This window comes from Chondrus crispus, genomic scaffold (assembly GCF_000350225.1).
Source record: "Chondrus crispus Stackhouse genomic scaffold, scaffold_299, whole genome shotgun sequence".
Taxonomy (NCBI): Eukaryota; Rhodophyta; class Florideophyceae; order Gigartinales; family Gigartinaceae; genus Chondrus; species Chondrus crispus.
The window spans coordinates 39229-55949 of record NW_005179188.1 but is presented as its reverse complement, the minus strand read 5'-3'; the positions used below and the strand labels follow the sequence as shown (position 1 = coordinate 55949).

The window sequence follows — 16721 nt, the reverse complement described above, 5'->3', positions numbered from 1 at the left end:
TGCGTTTGAAATTTGAAATATTTTGGGCAGGTGGGTGGGGGATATGAGCGCTTCGGCGGGCGCTGCCGGAGGCCCGGGAGTTGGCGCTTTGAAAACAACGCCACAGCGCCAAAAATTGAACCCCTTTCCTTTTGGCGGGATGCGAACCCCCCACACAGAACTCGACAGGTGTCTTGCCCTCCAGCTTTTCTGTAAGCCCCCCATCTCCGCCCGCTCCCGTCCCTCCGGAAAGTAACGGAAAAAAACCTGCACGTGTTTCCTTACACCACTTACACTCTTGCATCACCCCTCCTCCCCCTTCCGCTTCCGCTTCCGCAATTTAACGTCCCTTCCCCTCCTGCGGCATCCTTCTCTCATCCCACCCCTTCACCCAACAACTCAAAACTATGGTCAGAAAAGCCCTCAAGGCGCGCGAAGGCGGCTACCTCATCGCCGTCATCGGCGACGAGGATACCGCCACGGGCTTCCTCCTCGCCGGCGTGGGTGAGAACCACGTCACGAACGGCGCCAATTACTTTGTCGTCGACCCCAGTACGTCATCCGTTACCCTCACATCTCATCACTGGACTCACCTTGCCCCGCTATCACCCCACTCCCTGCCTTCTTGCTAACAGCGTACCCCTCTCCCCCCCTCCCTTCTTCCCGCAATCCCCCACAGAGGATACACCCACGCAAGCAATCGAGGACGAATTTAAGCGCCTCACCGAGCGCGACGACATTGCCATCGTCCTCATCAACCAATACGTACGCAACCTGCCCGCGCTGCGTTCTCCGAAATGCACGCTCTTCCGGTCACCGCCCTCGCTAACCTTCCCTCGTTCGCCCACTCCCTCCTGTTCAATCCCATCGCAGGTTGCCGACCGCATCCGCCCGGTTGTCAGCAAGTTTAACGCCGCAGTCCCCGCCATCCTCGAGATCCCCTCCAAGGAGCATCCTTACGACCCCTCGAAGGACTCAATTCTGCAACGCGTCCGCGGCATGCTCGGAACCAGCTGAACCTTTTATTATATAAAACATTAACACCTCGTATCTAACCCACCCCACAACCACGTTGCGCAACCCGCCCCATCCCATCGACTTGCGGCCCCCCTTCACCCGCTCATGCCTTCCGCAATGCAAGCCGAAACTTGTACAGCACCCGGCACTCTTCCTGCACGTCGTCTAAAATCCTGTTGTAATGCCCCACCCACGCCCCCATACCCTCCTCGCCCACAAACAGCCTCACCAATCGCATCTCGGAGCACACCCTCTCCAGCTTTTTCCTCCTCAACAACTCCAGCACTCTCCCTCTTATCAACTCTACATGCCCGCTCTTCACATCCCCGGCCACCGTCCTCATCCACACACGCAACACCTCAGCATAAGTGCTCAGCTCCTCTTCCGCGTAAACAGGTCCCTCCTCAAACCCCTGCCTCAACACCATCTCCGTCATGCTACAGCTACCGTCCGAGTCGCTGCTCAAGCTGGGCGGCGACGGGATCTCAAGGTCCTCCAATTCATCCTCCTCTCCCTCTCTCCTTCCTGTCCTCTCCGTCTCCACATTTCGCCTGTCGGTCTGCAGCGTCCGCACGTTTAAAGGTTTACCGCGCAAGTCCCCAAGCAGTTCTACGCAATCCCGCAGCGGCATTTCCCGAAACTCTTCCGCATCTAGCACGTTGTGACCCCTTTTTTTGAGATTGGATATGTCGGCGAATTGCGTCATCGTCACTTGACCCGCCTTTCGCCGTTTCGCCCGCTCCGCTTGAGCCGCGGCGGGCTTTGGCTTTGGGTTGCGCCGCCGTTTGGGCGGCGCTATGCGGTGCGCGCTGGTGTCGTCTGTGACAGCCTCAGCTTCCCTTGGTGGAGGATGACCTGCTGCAATGGCGTGGCTGCTGCTTTTCAAAAGCTCGTCTTGTAGGTCTTTGGGTAAATTATGGAATACCTCACGGTCCCAACCCTTCGGAATGTCCAATTCTCTGCTCTCGTGGGCTTTTCCCACCGCATCTTTGACCTGGGGAGCGCGTTGAAACTCAACTTGTGCTGGGGCAGGTTCGATTCTATCCTCATCTTCGATATCAGCAAGGTGAGTCTCAGTTTGCTCATCAATTGGTGAAGCCATTCTTTCCTTACTCGCCTCTATCCTTTCTGAATGCTTCTTGACGAATTCCACTTCAAATGGTTCTTCTTTGTCGAAAGCTCCACCCTTTGATTGATTGCTCACTTGTCCCAACCCGTTCCGCGAAGAAGGTAAATCTTTGATTGCCTCATTTGCCGCCTTTCTCCGCTGCGATATCGACAAACCGTTTCCAATCGATGACGGTACTGCAGTTTCAAAGAAGGAGTCGATGCGCCTCGTGGACCCCGCCGTCGTCGCCTCCGCATGATCAAAGTTCAAGTCCGCAAACGAGAGATCTGTCATTTGGACCCCTACTCCTCGAAGTTCGTCACTGTGCAAGCCCAGGTCATTATGCAGGCGAATGCACGCCTGTCTCAAAAGCTCTTTCAAGGGCCGTCCCGCGCTCCGCGTTTGAATCCTGGCGCTCCTAGTGAACACAACGCAAGGACCATGACCGAGATGCTTGTACCCGACCATGCTGGCATTTTTCTTGCGTTTATACTCCTTGAAGACGACTTTAGTCCCATACGCACCGGCTGCTTCCACTCGCGCAGCCACCTCATCTGCCATGTCCATGATAAACTTGCGAGCCTTATCCTCTTCCTCCTTCGTGAAGCGCACGCCCCACGAAGCTTCCGCGCCGATCGATTTTCTGGGCTTCAACGGCTCGACTGGGCGGGCGTCAAGTGCACGGGCCAGGTTGTAGAAGACCTGGCCCTGGCGCCCGCCAAACTCGGACTGTAGCTCCGCCAGCGAGAGAGCCCTCAACTGTGGTACGGTGGTGATGCTTTTTTCGCGAAGTCGTCGCCCTGTTCGCCACCCGATGCCAGGCAGGTCTTTGACTTGTAGCGTATCGAGATATGCGATGACATTCTCCTGGCGGACGCGCATCTGGCCGTTCGGCTTGGCTGCCTTCGTCGCCAGGCGCGCCACAAGCTTTGAAGGTCCTATCCCCGCGCTGGCCGTGCACCCGGTGCTCGCGAATATCTTGTCTCGCAAACTTCGCACTAGGGCATCGGCCCCTGATTGACTGGCGTGCCTATCATCGCCGATAGCCAATGTGATGTCGAGGTAAGCCTCATCGACGCTGACGGCCTCGACGCTTACGGTGGGTGAACTGTAGAAGATGGCGTAGATGAGAAGGGAGGCCTCCTCATACATGGGAAACTCGTACGGCACACTGAGCAGGTCCGGGCATAGCTTACGGCCGTCGCGAAAAAACGTGCCTGCGCGGACGCCGAACTTCCGCGCCTCGTAACTACAACTGGAGATCTCGCCACCGCCGTGGCACACAGCGATGGGCTTGCCCGCGAGGGCCGGGTTCTTCTTGACGGCGATGCTGGCGAAGAAGCAGTCCATGTCGATGTGGACGATGACCCGCTCAGCGCGGGTAGTTTTCGCGGAGAGGAGGCCCTTTTCGGCGGAGGACTGGAGCAGCAGGCGCGGGTTGACGGCGAGGTTGGCGGCGACGGCGACCATCATGGATTCGTAGCGGGCGCGGAAGGAGCCGATGAAGTGCAGGCGCGAGGAGGCGAAGTAGTCGCGCACGAAGTTGGGGTTCTCATTCGTTGGGCGCGGGTCCCGCCAGAAGTCGGGCTTGGGGGGGTCGGCGACGGCCTTGGTGTCTTCTTCTTGCATGGCGCATGATTGAGTGGGCGTGTTCGGCGCCGGGAGGGTAGGGTGAACAATGGGACAGAGGGTTTCGAGAGGCGTGAAGCTCGAGAGGGTGGCGACGGTTGTCAGAGGGCGTAGCAGACGTGGCCAGCCCTTCTTAGCTGATCACGGCTTCGCTCGGACCGGGGATGAATGAAGGGGAGTAGGGCAGGTGGGCAAAAGAGCGGGATATGGGCGAGCAAAGGTCATACAGAGTAGACCGTAGACCGGGGTCATAGACCCTGCATGCACCGAACGCTCAAAGACAGAATCGGGGAGTATGAGGGTGTTTCTTTTCGGAACAGCGAATCACGAGTCGCTTGGTGTCTCACCCTCCCACAGAGGCCCGAAATGAGCAGTCCCAGAATCCCGCGACATCAAGCATTGGTCAGAGGCGGATCACAGCAATCACAGAAAAGCCTTTTGATCTCCAAACTGCCGCTTTCTCGCAGGGTCTCAGCGCTTCTGTAAAAATAAGTTATTTGCAACCAGGGAGGACTCGTTCTCGCAAAACCAATTGCCCCCCAAATGTGTGCTCCAAGAGCTCACACCAAAGCTCGACATCACCGGCGGTACTGGTCCTTCCCGTCGACGCAAAGACCTTCGTTTCCAACCCGAGGTCATTGCCCAAACTGATCTAGCCACGCCTCCCCAAACCACCCACTCTCCACAAGTACAGAAAAATGCTGCCTCATATCCGTTAGCTCAGCGTCCAGACCTCCCCTTGCACATTGCTTCAAAAACAAAATGGGCGCCTTCGTCTCTCCCCTCCTACTCTCGCACCCCAACAGGCTGCTGAGAGGCGGCTCCCACAGCTCCAAAAAACGCCGTCGCTTTCGGCCGCGAGCTTCAATGGACGACGTGGACATTTCCCCCCCAAATCGCCCCAACCAGCCAATCCTCTTCAGCGCCCTCCGCTCCACTTTGGTTCAAGTCTTCAACCCACCCCCCGCGCCTGTCGTCCTCGCTCGCCCCACACTCGACCAGGAGTTTGCCGTGCTGCTCATGCGTGCAGGCTACAATGTTGTCGATGACCTGAATTTCGTCGCGATGGACGAGTTTCAGGCCCGTTTTTTTGATATACGTTCAAGGGAGTGGGAGAAGTTCATACAGAACAATATGGGCATGCGGCAGGGGATTATCACCGACCCCCGCTACTTTGACTTTATTAGCTACGCCCAGATGCTCACTATACAGTCATTTATAAGGGAACCTCGAACAATGTTTGAGGAGAAGTTTGGCGATGAGGACGGCAACTGGGGGAAGAGAGTTGTGAGACGAGACTTGGATCTATTACAGACACCGCAGGATATCCTCTACGCTTGGAGGAGGGGTGTTGGGGACAGGATCTATCAGAAGATGTTAAATACGGCCCGTTGTCCTCAGCCGATAGAGTCGGCCGACGCCGAGGCATTGACTCGCGGTATTTCTGATATTTACAGCTCCTTACGAACTGCAGGATTTTGTCTCCAATTCAAGATTTCGCAAGAAGGATCCAGCATAGATACGGTAAGAGTTGAAATAATCGCGCCGTGCATTCTGTGGGGATCTCAGGCATTGAAGAGAAGGAAGAGTATCCCCAACGATTATGATTGTTTTGTTGTACAGGCATTCTGTGAGGCAGGTGGCGCGAAAGCGTCCTACTCTACCATGTTTTCAGAGAACTCTATAATCCGCGTCTGGTCAATCATCTGAGTCTTCAAAGGCGTAGGCAATAGTCACGTGCGGAACTTGGCTTTCTCACCAAGGTGCCATTGTTTCGAGACCATTACCATTTCGAGCGGGTTTGAACCGATCTGACTGGTTGTGTTTTGAGGTTTCTTCAATAGTCCCATGCCGCGGGACGCACGTTATCAGTATCGACAACTTGAAACTATTGGTGTGCTCTTCACATGCACATGCCCCACCGAGACGAAAGTTTTTGTCCTTCTCGAATGCACACATGCATCGACCGAAAGAAACGATTTGGTGTGAGGGGACAAACGTCATCTACCAAAATTGACTGCCAAAATTGAGTTTTGCTCTCCGTGCGATTGAGGGCATCCCTCGGATAGATTTACCCATCAGATAGCAATCTACTGGTCTTGGAGGAATTCTGCCCCGAGCATGTACCTGAAAGCAGCAGTTTCAACCCAGCATCGCAAGAGAGCCAAAATACAGACCGAAGTTCGACAGAGGCAACAGCATCGGGGACGCCGAGCGCAATGTGCCGCACTCGCTCTGAGGGCGCGTTAAGGGATGCTACGTCATACTTGATTGATGCCGGGATGCATGTCGATGAAGAAAGTGAATTCTGGATCCCGCAAGGAGAATCGCAGGAATTTTTTCGTGTGTTGGCGGTTTGCACTGAATAAATAGACGCGGATTGCAAGGGATAACGTTTTTGTGGGAGCAGTATCAGGTAATATCCATGAGTTGTGAGAGAATAATATATACTATTGAATCTATGGATTCAGCGGCTTTTCACTGGAAGCATGCGCTTAGGTCACAAGGTTAAATGTAATACGCACACACCGCCAACCCAGGCAAACGGAGCGGCTGAACTGCGTAAAAAAACGAAACGCGTGCCTGTCGCAAAAAAAAAAAAAAAAAACCGAAGACTGCGAGAGTGGTGGGTTGCCGAATCCGTAGAAAGAGCAACTGCGTCATGTTCGGGAAATAGGTGCAGGACATGCGCATGCACGCAATGTGGTACAATATTTGCGGGTATATCCAGACAAGATGTATGCGGATGTGCACTGTGTCTTTCGAGCTAGAGTTCACATTAGTGACTGTCAGATATTGACAATTGGTTCAAAAGGGACCTTTGATAGATGACAGTATGGATGTGCTGGTCACCTCCTGCATCTGCGCCTTCACAGCGCATGGATATACATATGGTTAAATTGGTCGTGTAGGTATGGACGTGATGATCGTAGTGGACGTTTACATAAACTGTTGGTACATAAGCTGTTGGGAAATGTTTGTCCCAGATTCCAAGTCGCAGAATTGCTGTACAAGTAGAGCGTTCTCCCTGGTCGTCAATAATTTTTATCATACGCGATATGCACCGTGATTTAAATACAATTCTCAATAAATTGAATTACAGTGGGGGGCAGAAGAGGCATCGGTACAGTGCTAGAGCGGAGGGGCAATACGGGCCAATACGGGCACACAAAGCTGCAGCGGGTTCTCCCTGGTTGTAAATAAAGTTTTTTTATCATACGCGATATGCTACAGAGGGGGACAGCAAGCTCGAGGGAAGGTTTCCTTCATGTAAATAAGTCAGCTCCGTGGGACAAGGTTGGCTCAAGCCATGTGTGCGCCAGCGGAGGCATTTCAGCCAGTGCATGGTGCCTGGCCCGATAATTATTTGTAATTCATACGGCACACACCGCCTCATGAATGCACTGGCCGTATTTCCGATTTGGCTTCTTGCGTAAGACTCTGTCTGTCGCGAAGAGATGCAAACGGCAGCAAGCGGGTGCTTTCTTGAAATCGGCCCCACAAACGCAATTATTGGTATGGCCAGCGAAGGCAGGCACTACCCAGGCTTGTTATAGCATATATCCTTGCGAGTCATTCCACATGTACAAACAGCTTCCCAAACGTTTAGTTTAATCGTTTAATGCTGACAGTACACTCGACGACGATTGCAGAGCAGAGCAGTAAAAGGATTGTTACCGATACTGTGGTCATCCAACTACTGTACTACCCTTAAGGGTACAAATACCTTCACAATTTGTTCCAACCAGAACAGAGCTTCACAGGTTCTTCTCTACATATAATCTGCGCCATATACAGCCCCCAGAAACACCAATCTGCCCCAAAATCCGACCTGCGCCCACCCTCTCAAATTGAGAGTATCAATATCCCAAATTCAACATCCCAAAGTCAATGCACGGACAAGCCTCTCTATCCTCCGCCGTCCACTTCCTGACGTCTCTCTCCGTCGCCCACTCATGCAACCGTCTGCTACCAGTTGCTCCGTCCCAATACGCAAAAATTTTGCAGACATGGCTTGTCACATCGGGCCCAGCCTTTCATCTCAGATACGCTTTCGACGTTTGCTCCACCTCGCCAGGCCGCATCCATGGCCCTTCCGGAGCAGTGTCATTTTCTTATGCTAAAAGTCTTTGGCCTCACGATTTACACAGTCGCAAGAGTTTTATATCTTCTTTGCATGCCCTCCCTTTTCGACAGATGAACCGTTGCAAGTAAACATGCTTTTTTAGTGCCTGCTCTTTCAATATTCCCTTCTTCCATTCATCCCTACGTTCCCTTTTCTTTCCTAATGACAGCCACTTGGTATGTCGTTGCTCGTCCGCGACTGCAACATCGGGACCTGCGCTTTCGTTCTTCAAAGTTCGGATATTTATCATTTTCCGCCCGTCTGAGAAGAAGACCCGTGCTGGTTATGTTCTTGATACTCGCTGCATTGGCTTCGTCACAATACCTAGGATTTTTTTCGACAGTTGAACTATCTGGTTGGGACATTGTCCAAGCAGACGATATTCTCTCAACGTCGAAGTCTTTACTTTTTACACACGGCCCGGCGGCGCTGACGAGAACTGATAGCTATGCAGGCGGCAGAGCGGAGGAAGAGAAACGTGAGAACAATAAGGGGTTGGATGATGACAAGAAGCGAAGGGGTTGGCTAGATGTAAATAGGGATGCCCCGAAGCTTGGCTCGGAAGCCTCTCATCCAGATAATGAGTTCTCGTCCCTGTACAGTCTTCGCGATGACAGAAACAATGCCCATCAAAATGAAGCAACCCCAAAAACAAGCATAGAGAGTCCTAGCAAGAGCAGTTCGACGTCAATGGATGGTAACCTAACGGAAGTCATGGGCGACAATGAAAACAGCGAGGAAGGGTGGCAGTCACCAGACGAAAACCAACATACAAGAAAGGACCATGTTAAGCAAAGCTCCCTCAGATCATCTTCCGTGTATGAAGAGAACAACGGCATGCCAAATTCGGACAGGCAAGAAAGTCCTGCGAAGGCACTGGAAGCAACGAACGCAAAAACTACATCTCAAGAATCCGAACAGACAAAGTCGTTGGAAGAGGTATTGCACTTCACCCCCAAGACCGCAATCAATTTTATGCACTTCCACAAAACCGGGGGTGTATCCTTCAAGACGTCTCTGCATGTATTCTACAACAGAAAGTTCAAATCTGACGGCTCTCAAGTCGTGGCACGGGACTCGTGCTATAAGCGAGAAAGCACCCTCGGGGGGGGCGAGCAGTCGTTCGCGGTTTGGCGTTGCGACTGGGATCCGATCCTGCAGCTGAACAACCAGGAGAGAAACAGGCATGATTTTGTGTTTGGGCATCAATTTGGGCTGCATGGGGTGGACGAGCTGCTGAATTTGAGGGATTTGAGAACGTTTACTGTGATGCGACATCCGTTTGATCGAAAGGTATCGTTTTACTACCACTTTTTCGTGAGGGAAGTGGGAAGGAAGGAGTCGGAGGTGTCGTTCGAGGAGGTGCGGGAGTTTTTGTTGTTTGATAAACTGAGGATAGATGCAGAGTTGGGGAGGGACTTGGGCCCGAATTACATGGCAGGGAGGCTACTTTCGGATGGCAAGGAAGGGTTTACCGGGAACAGCTACCATAGTTACTATGGGGTGGAAGGTAGGCAGGTTGAGGGGGTTGTGGAGAAGGCGGTGAAGATTATTGGGAAGTATGTGTTTGTGGGGTTGCAGGAGGAATCTGCGGCGTCGCGGTGCATGCTACGCAAGACGATGGAGGTGTACAACAAAGTGAACGGGGTAAGCAATGTAGGACTCGAGGCGATTGATGGGCGGAATGGGAGGTTGAATTCGGGGAGTTACTCGATGTCTGCACAAGCAATTTGGGGCAGGTTTTCAATGGAAGACCGGATTGTGTTTGATATGAAGGAAAAGGTGGATTTGGCAATTTATAGAGAGGGGTCGAGGTTGTTCAGAAAGCATGTGCAGGTGTTTGGGTGCGCGGATCGAGTGAAAAGTGGCAGGTGAAGCCGGGAAATAGAAAAAGGGGTCCTATGACTGGAATGAAGGCAGGCTGGGTAGGTAAGTTGGAGAGAGATATACTTTGTATCAATACAAGAATTTGGGGCAGTGCAAGTCCCACGGCTTACAATAAGGAGGCGGTATGGGGCAACAGTGGTCTCAAATGGTTTTGTGGTGAAAGCGAGGAGCAGGATGGAAGTAAAGGCCATTGTGGAAAGAGGTGTTTGTCATAGAGTAAGGGGTCACGGGGAATTATTAGGCGTGGGGATCAGTTATGGTGAATCCTTTCACATAAGCAGCTGTTTTCGAAATCAAAGCGGTTTGTTACAGATTGACATCGAAATTACAGAGTTGCAGGGGAATATCATAATTCAATAATCTTTAATTAGGACACAACAAAGCTGACAGCAGAACTGTCCCTCTACATCAGAGTGTTCATCCTCCGCGTTGGTCCCCATTAGGTCTCCTAACCAAAGACCGCTTTTCTCCCCAAAGACAGAGCACCGCCCAAAAGATCGATATTCTCCGTAAATCACTTGGCAAAAACATCGCCACCAAGTCATTCAGTGCGCATCGATAGACTTTGTAAACTTGGTTGTGCACTGTAGTCAACCACACAACTGACAAATATTTACGAATTCACCTAACCACTACGTCATATACCATCAGGGTCGCGATCAGGAACGCCACACGCCCTGAACTGAATGTTCATGCGCCTTCTTCGCTTCTCGCGATATTTTTCTTGTACGAGTTTCCTCCTCCTTGCCTGGTTCTCAGCTAGCCTAAACCACCGCGTCCTTATTTGCCCATAAACCTGCCCATCCTCTTGCCGTAACGGATTCCACCTAATATGGAAATTGGTAAGTCCCAAGCACAATTTGAAAATTGGATCATACGATTTTTCGTTCCGCTTCCACTTAGACCCCATCACGTTCCAAATTCCACACAGCCTGCCAAAAAAAATTTCGACAATAATTCTGTCACTTGAAATAAGACGATTTCGCTTGACATCCGTAGGAGGCATTACAGCATGCGGCGGCTTTTTAGTTGGATGAATTACACGGCAGAATTCTAAAGCTCCTTGGTATCCCTTGTCACATAAGACAGCCCAGCTTTCCGGATATTTGCCCACATACGGCCCATCGTCATCCCACTCCTTCTCCTCCCCTTTCTTCTGCAGCTGCTTGTCGTGAAAATACTGCATCCTCTGAAAAAGAGTCAGATCGGAGACTGACCCGGGCTCATGCTCGCTACATCCAATGGCCATTCCATTCGGAAGCACGGAGACTTCTATTTTATAGCCACATTGTTTATGCTTTCCACTATAGTACTTTTTGCACTCTTGCATGCTACCACTTAGACGGTAGCTTGGCTGGAAAGTCACATCGGTAGCATACCGAGCCACAGGGAAATGCCTAAACAAACGCCCAACATCCGACACAGCCGTCATTGTCCACTTGGTCGCGTGATGCTCAACATATTGCTCGTAAACAGGTAGCCACAGCAGGTCTACAAATTTCATAATCAGTTTTTCAAAAGACGGACCCTTCAATCCGAACATTTTCGCAAGAAAATCCCACTGTCCTCCGTGTTTTACGACACACAATGTCATAAAAAGTACGTCCTTGCCGCTATGGATTGACTTCCTACCCCGTCCCGCGTTATAGCCCTGAGATATGACACCCTGAAATCCAGACCATATTCCCAAAAACTGTGTAGGGTCGAAGTTCGTCATCTCGAGTATAGCGGCAGAACCTCCCTGCTCGTAAAAACTATCGAAAATGGGCGCATCCGAGTCATCGTTTTCATCGGAGTCGAATGGATCGCTGTCATCATCGTACTGTCAAAGCTCGTTGCGGCGGTCCACGGCCGCATCTGCGAGCAATTGCAGTGCTGTGGCAGCTTGAGCTTGGCTGACATTTGTCATGGTTGGAACGAGAGGTGTGTCAGGGGGTGATGGAACGAAGGGTGTGGGGGGTTGAGGGAAGGAGCGAGAGTTCGGATCAATTGGAGGGTCGAAGTTATTGTGAGATAAGAGGAAGTTGGAATGGAGGATTTGAGGGGAAGGACTGTCTGAGGACCTGGCCGCAGTCCCGATTTCAGTCTTATGCGCAATCCTTGAGTGGTTTGGAAATAAGGCGGGCTTTTTTTTAATAGTTTACCCGCCTCGTTTCTGACGTGATCAGCACTATACAGCCACGTATGTGGTCATGGTAGAATATTGTGACAAATTGTTGGCATTCTTGACTTTTACTGCTGTAATCTGCAATGAATTTGTTGTTTACAGAATCTGCGCTGTGTTCTGGCAATGTATTGGCTCCCTCAGCAGTACCCTTCTAACTGTGATAAAGGTCTATTGAACGAAAAGACGCAATCTCATCGGAATTCTCTGCATTTTCGCGCGAAACAGAGCAAACGCTACTCTGCGATGGTGTGCGCACACAATTCTATCTTACCATGGAACAATTGGCGCCCATCTACGGATCACACGAAAGTTCATGCACTGTCTGCTCTTCCGCACTTGAGACTTCTGAACGCTTCTTCACACAGAATCCCATCCAACCCTCCGCTCTGCTTATCCATCGCGATCGGCTGTCATGACACGCTCACTCAAGAGCGCCGATCCCGCTGCCGCACTCCAGATACTTGGAGAACAGGCCGCACTACGGCAAGAGGAACTCGAAAAATTTGACGAGCTCGGTAGCCTTTCAGAGAGTGAGGACGGGCATGAAAGTGACTCTCCCATCATTGACAAATTTTTTGTAGAGAACGGCAATCAAGCCATCATGGACATGACAAATTTTACTCTGAATGAGTTCATGTCCATTTGGAACAATGTGGCCGAACACGTACGCCAAAACTATAGCACTGGACGAGGAAGCAAATCGCCCATTCATGCCAAGGATTTGCTTTTTATGACGGTTACCGTACTGAAACATGGAAGCAAATGGGACATGATGGCATAGCTTTTCGGAATGAAGGCACCGACGTTCGAAAAAAGAGTGATCAAGATGATCAAAATGTTTTCAAAACGTGCTTACTCCAAGTTTGTCACATTCTACGAGCGCCGGTACTCGATGACCAGGCTCATATCAGAGAAGAAAACTTTCAAAAATTACAAGATATGTCGCTACGCAAATGACGTGACGTTTATCCAGAGTTTTCGTCCCGGTGGCTCGCTTGAGGAATCGAAAAAGTATTTTTCCGGCAAGCATAAATTGTACGGATACAAGGTTGAAGTATCGGTTCTTCCTAATGGTTTAGCGATTGGATCAAGTCGGCATCTTCCAGGATCTGTTAGTGACATTGAGATAATGAGAGATATGATCGGCTTTCATGCTGATTGACTGGAAAATCGGAGGAAGAGAAGACAATCATCGACATCGGAAACGGGGCTGACTTGCATGCAGAAAGCTGGGGCGTGCTACTGGACAAAGGCTACGTGGGAATCGAAGGTGAAATAAGAAGCATTATTCCCAAGATGAAACCCCAGGGAGGCATGTTGAGCATTTCGGACAAGAGAGAGAACGAGGCTAAGTCGGCTGATCGAATTATAGTTGAGAACTACTTTGGAAGACAGAGCACGCTGTGGGCAGTAGTGGCTAACAAATATCGCTGGGCTGAGGATTGGTTCGACGACATATTTCGTTTGACGATGGCATTGACTAATGTACATATCAGATGGCATCCGTTGCGAGACAGTGATGGTATAACGTATGAACGTCATTTGAAACGTTTGCACGATATAGCACAAACGGACGTGAATACGCGCAAACGTGCTCGGGCCTCGTATCGAGAACGTAGGAAGCGCGCAATGGAACTCACGTTGCGCACGAGGGAAGAACAGGAGGGGGTGAGTGCTCTGTTTGATGACGAGGAGGAGGAGGTCAGCGATTGAAACTTTTCTGAGCCATTACGTTGATAGTCTGTACCTGGAGTGATGAACGACATTTGAGTAAAAAGACCGTTTTCCTGCATGCGTTGCGTTACATCTCGATTTAATTTACCGCAGTATGCGAAGATCACATGCTTTCCGAAAAGATCAACGATTTTCGCATATGAGAGGCCTACGATGACGAGCTGAACATCTGACTCGCAGACCTATTGGGAAGAAGGCAGTAATTCCCCTTTCTTACCTATTCATTGTTGTCATCGGTTGTTTTAGATTTTAAGACAGTTCATCGACCGATTAGCGGTCATGCTGTCGTTCCTTGCGAGCTGTTTTTCGTGAGCGAACTGACCTGGGGTTAGTATATAAGGCGGGTCCCTCTGCCTCCATTAGGGAGAAGAAGGGTGCACCAAGAAGGAAAACCAGCAGCACAGTTTCGTCAAGGTCGAGATTCCGTTCGTCGGAAAGACTTTGTGAAATTAAAGCACCGTTTGTCGGTGTTAATTTTTCCTTTAATTTTCTATCCTAAGTAATTCTACATTCATGAATCAAGAATTCTGGAAATCAAACGATATACCTCTGCAGGACCACTCAGCATCCGTTTTTTACCGCGCCTCCAATCATCGTGGACTACGTCACAGTTATCTGATCCTGGGTAACACTAGGGTATTGGATTCTCTCCGAAGCTGTTGCTACCTGCCAGCCTGCCGCCGCTTAACCTCCTCTTCTCGATAGTTTTTTTTTCACTCGACCGCTCGTTCAACACGTCTCTTGCTCTTCTCTTTGATCTGCGCGCTTCTCGCGACACACCGTTAGCGCGGCTCCATAGCACATTGTGCTTGCATTTTCAAGCTTCCTTTTAGGCTCAGACCCTGCTTGTGATCGACTGGCTGAACTCGTGGACCAGTTGTAGAGCTTAGGACGCCGTAAGCCCCATTTCATCAGCAAGTTGGGGATACGCTCTGCAACTAAGCTGTCCGTCATAGCCCTTGAGTGTGGGTTGTGATAGAGTGCTGAAATCACTTGCTCCCCGAGTAGCGGACTCGGCACCGAGGGTTGGAGTACCTTGACCTAGACAAGGACGTCCCCAGGTAGGGGACCCGCGCTGAGAAGAAGATTTTACAATGTCAACCGAGCCGACTGATGCTATAGATACTGCAGGACCTCAAGGTGGTTCATCAAACACTTTCATGCAGGCCATTTCTCAAGCGACATTTCTCGGTCTGAACGGTGTCCAGAAGGGCTTCATTACCTCCGTCCGCCTTCTGAAAGACTCTTCACAAGAAGGAGATGCCTTGCTGCGGTCCGTCGCTGACATGTTTCCCCCAGCAGATTTATTCTGCAAGTGCTTCGAACGCTGCCCTCACTGTACTCGGAGCTAAGGAACTTCCTTGATGGAAGTGGTGCTAACATGGTACAACACTCATCCCGACGCATAATGATGACGCTAGCCCACAACATCTATGAGCAACAGGAAGACTGGCATGCAGCGATCTCCATTGTGCAGAATATCATCGCGTCAGGTCGTCGAAGTCGCGAACAGGTCGACACATCCCAATACACTCAGGTTGTGCCATCTGCAACTGCTTCCGCCAGCCCTAGAGGTAGCTCGGTTGATAAGATCGCGCACAATGTAGCAATGCGACTAAGGGACAAGGATAAGAAATTTTCAGGGGCAATTGTCGTGCACTGAGGGGGAAGGGGTGGGATCCCCCTCTGGCAGAGCGCGCGCGTTCGGGGGCGCGTGTAGGGGGTTATCGGGAGACCACCCGTAAGGGACCGGTACGGGGCCGGGCGCGAAGCGCAGTAGGGAAAGTAAGGGAAAAAGTGGGAAACAGAGCCCAGGAGGGGCGGAGCGGTAGGGACAGCTGTCGCGCGGAGAGCCGGGCGTGGCGGGACGACGCGCGCGGTAGAGGCAGGAGGGAATCGGGACGTAGATGGCTCGCAGGGTACCGTCGTGGGACGGGGACCGACGCGAGGCTACGACTCCGTTCCAGAAACCCGAGTTCTAGACCCAAAGCTTCGTACCGTTTTACTAAGGGTCGGACGTCGGCTATATGACAACCACTACACGTGGGAAATGACACGATTAACGTGAGGGATAACACGGGTACACGTGGGTAGAACTGTCAGTACTTCGACAGGGCTCCATGGAGCTTACACCCGGACACGAGCGGGGGGGGTTTGGATACACGGTTACACGTGGTATATATCTCACTTATGATAGTGAGGCATTCCGCGTGTGCTACAGTACAGCATCGAGATTGAGCGGGCGGTCAGTGCTCTACATAGCCCCCCTCTCAGAGTAGAGCGTCCCCGCGAACCTTGAATCCGGCGGTCATTGCCCCGCCCTTGCCGACATACCCGCCCTCCGCAGTTAGAGTCCGCTTGGCGAGGATCAGGCGAGCGCTCGGGAGAGGAGGTGAGGTGGGTCGTGTCCGCGAGTACGCGTGCGACATGAAATGGGACGCGGTGTCCTCGGCCCGAACCTTGCCTCCCTGGCTTCCGTGTGGTGCCTTGTCGTTGAACTTATTGGCCCATCCTTCCCGGTGATCAGCGCGAGCGTGTCTTCCTGACCACACGACCTTCCTTGGATCAGCGCGAGCGTGTCCCCCTGACCACGCGACCTTCCTTCCCCCTTCTCTCTCCCCTTTTTTCCCTTCTTGGTAGGGGCGGAGGATGTCGTGCGCGGCGGTGTCGAGGGGCGAGTGAGTGCGAGGAACCGATTCCCTCGTCGCCCGGGTCAGAAATTTCTCCCTTAGGAAGGGAGGGGGCACTTTCACCACGAGGGCGAGAGGGGTCCGGCGTCCTCGAGGGAGATAGCTTATTCCACCCCCCTGGGAAGGGGAGGGGTGGACACGCGCGAGAGTGTAGACGCGCTTCGTTCGGCGAGCGCCGGGGCTTACCCATCACCCGTTGGCCGAAGAACACGCCGTCGGGTGGGGATAACGACGCGCGGTCCGAGGACACGCCGAAGGTTGGTGTGCTCCCGGCGGTGTCGGACCGGTCGAACCGGCGGCGCGCCCCCTTGGAGGGAGCGGGAGTCACTCCCGCTGTCTGCAAATTCAAACGAAATTAACCATTCTGCTACAGCCCCTTTCTTC

General features: G+C 51.9%; 4 protein-coding genes; 2 read left to right on the top strand and 2 right to left on the bottom strand.

Annotated features, from left to right (window-relative positions):
* CHC_T00005507001 (hypothetical protein) overlaps positions 1–283 on the bottom strand; it is a 2172-nt gene extending 1889 nt beyond the window's left edge. The window contains exon 1 of the mRNA XM_005717173.1: positions 1–283. This exon is cut by the window's left edge and continues 1691 nt beyond it. Coding sequence (XP_005717230.1) covers positions 1–283 — 283 coding nt within the window.
* A 103-nt stretch (positions 284–386) lies between these two features.
* CHC_T00010345001 (Vacuolar-type H+-ATPase, Subunit V1-F) lies at positions 387–1012 on the top strand. XM_005717172.1 is given in 4 exon segments: position 387; positions 388–531; positions 659–744; positions 853–1012. Coding segments are annotated over 3 exon segments (390 nt in total), but the record flags the coding sequence as incomplete, so codon positions are not given.
* Positions 1013–1099: 87 nt separating this feature from the next.
* CHC_T00005505001 (hypothetical protein) lies at positions 1100–3733 on the bottom strand. The gene has a single exon (XM_005717171.1). The coding sequence runs from the start codon at positions 3731–3733 to the stop codon at positions 1100–1102; it is 2634 nt and encodes an 877-aa protein (XP_005717228.1).
* Positions 3734–8021: 4288 nt separating this feature from the next.
* On the top strand, positions 8022–9734 carry CHC_T00005504001 (hypothetical protein). Its single transcript, XM_005717170.1, has one exon. The coding sequence runs from the start codon at positions 8022–8024 to the stop codon at positions 9732–9734; it is 1713 nt and encodes a 570-aa protein (XP_005717227.1).
* The last annotated feature ends 6987 nt before the right edge of the window (positions 9735–16721 follow it).

Coding starts and splice junctions, on each gene's coding strand:
- CHC_T00005505001 (XM_005717171.1), bottom strand. CDS start 3,733: ATGCAAGAAGAAGACACCAAGGCCGTCGCCGACCCCCCCAAGCCCGAC.
- CHC_T00005504001 (XM_005717170.1), top strand. CDS start 8,022: ATGACAGCCACTTGGTATGTCGTTGCTCGTCCGCGACTGCAACATCGG.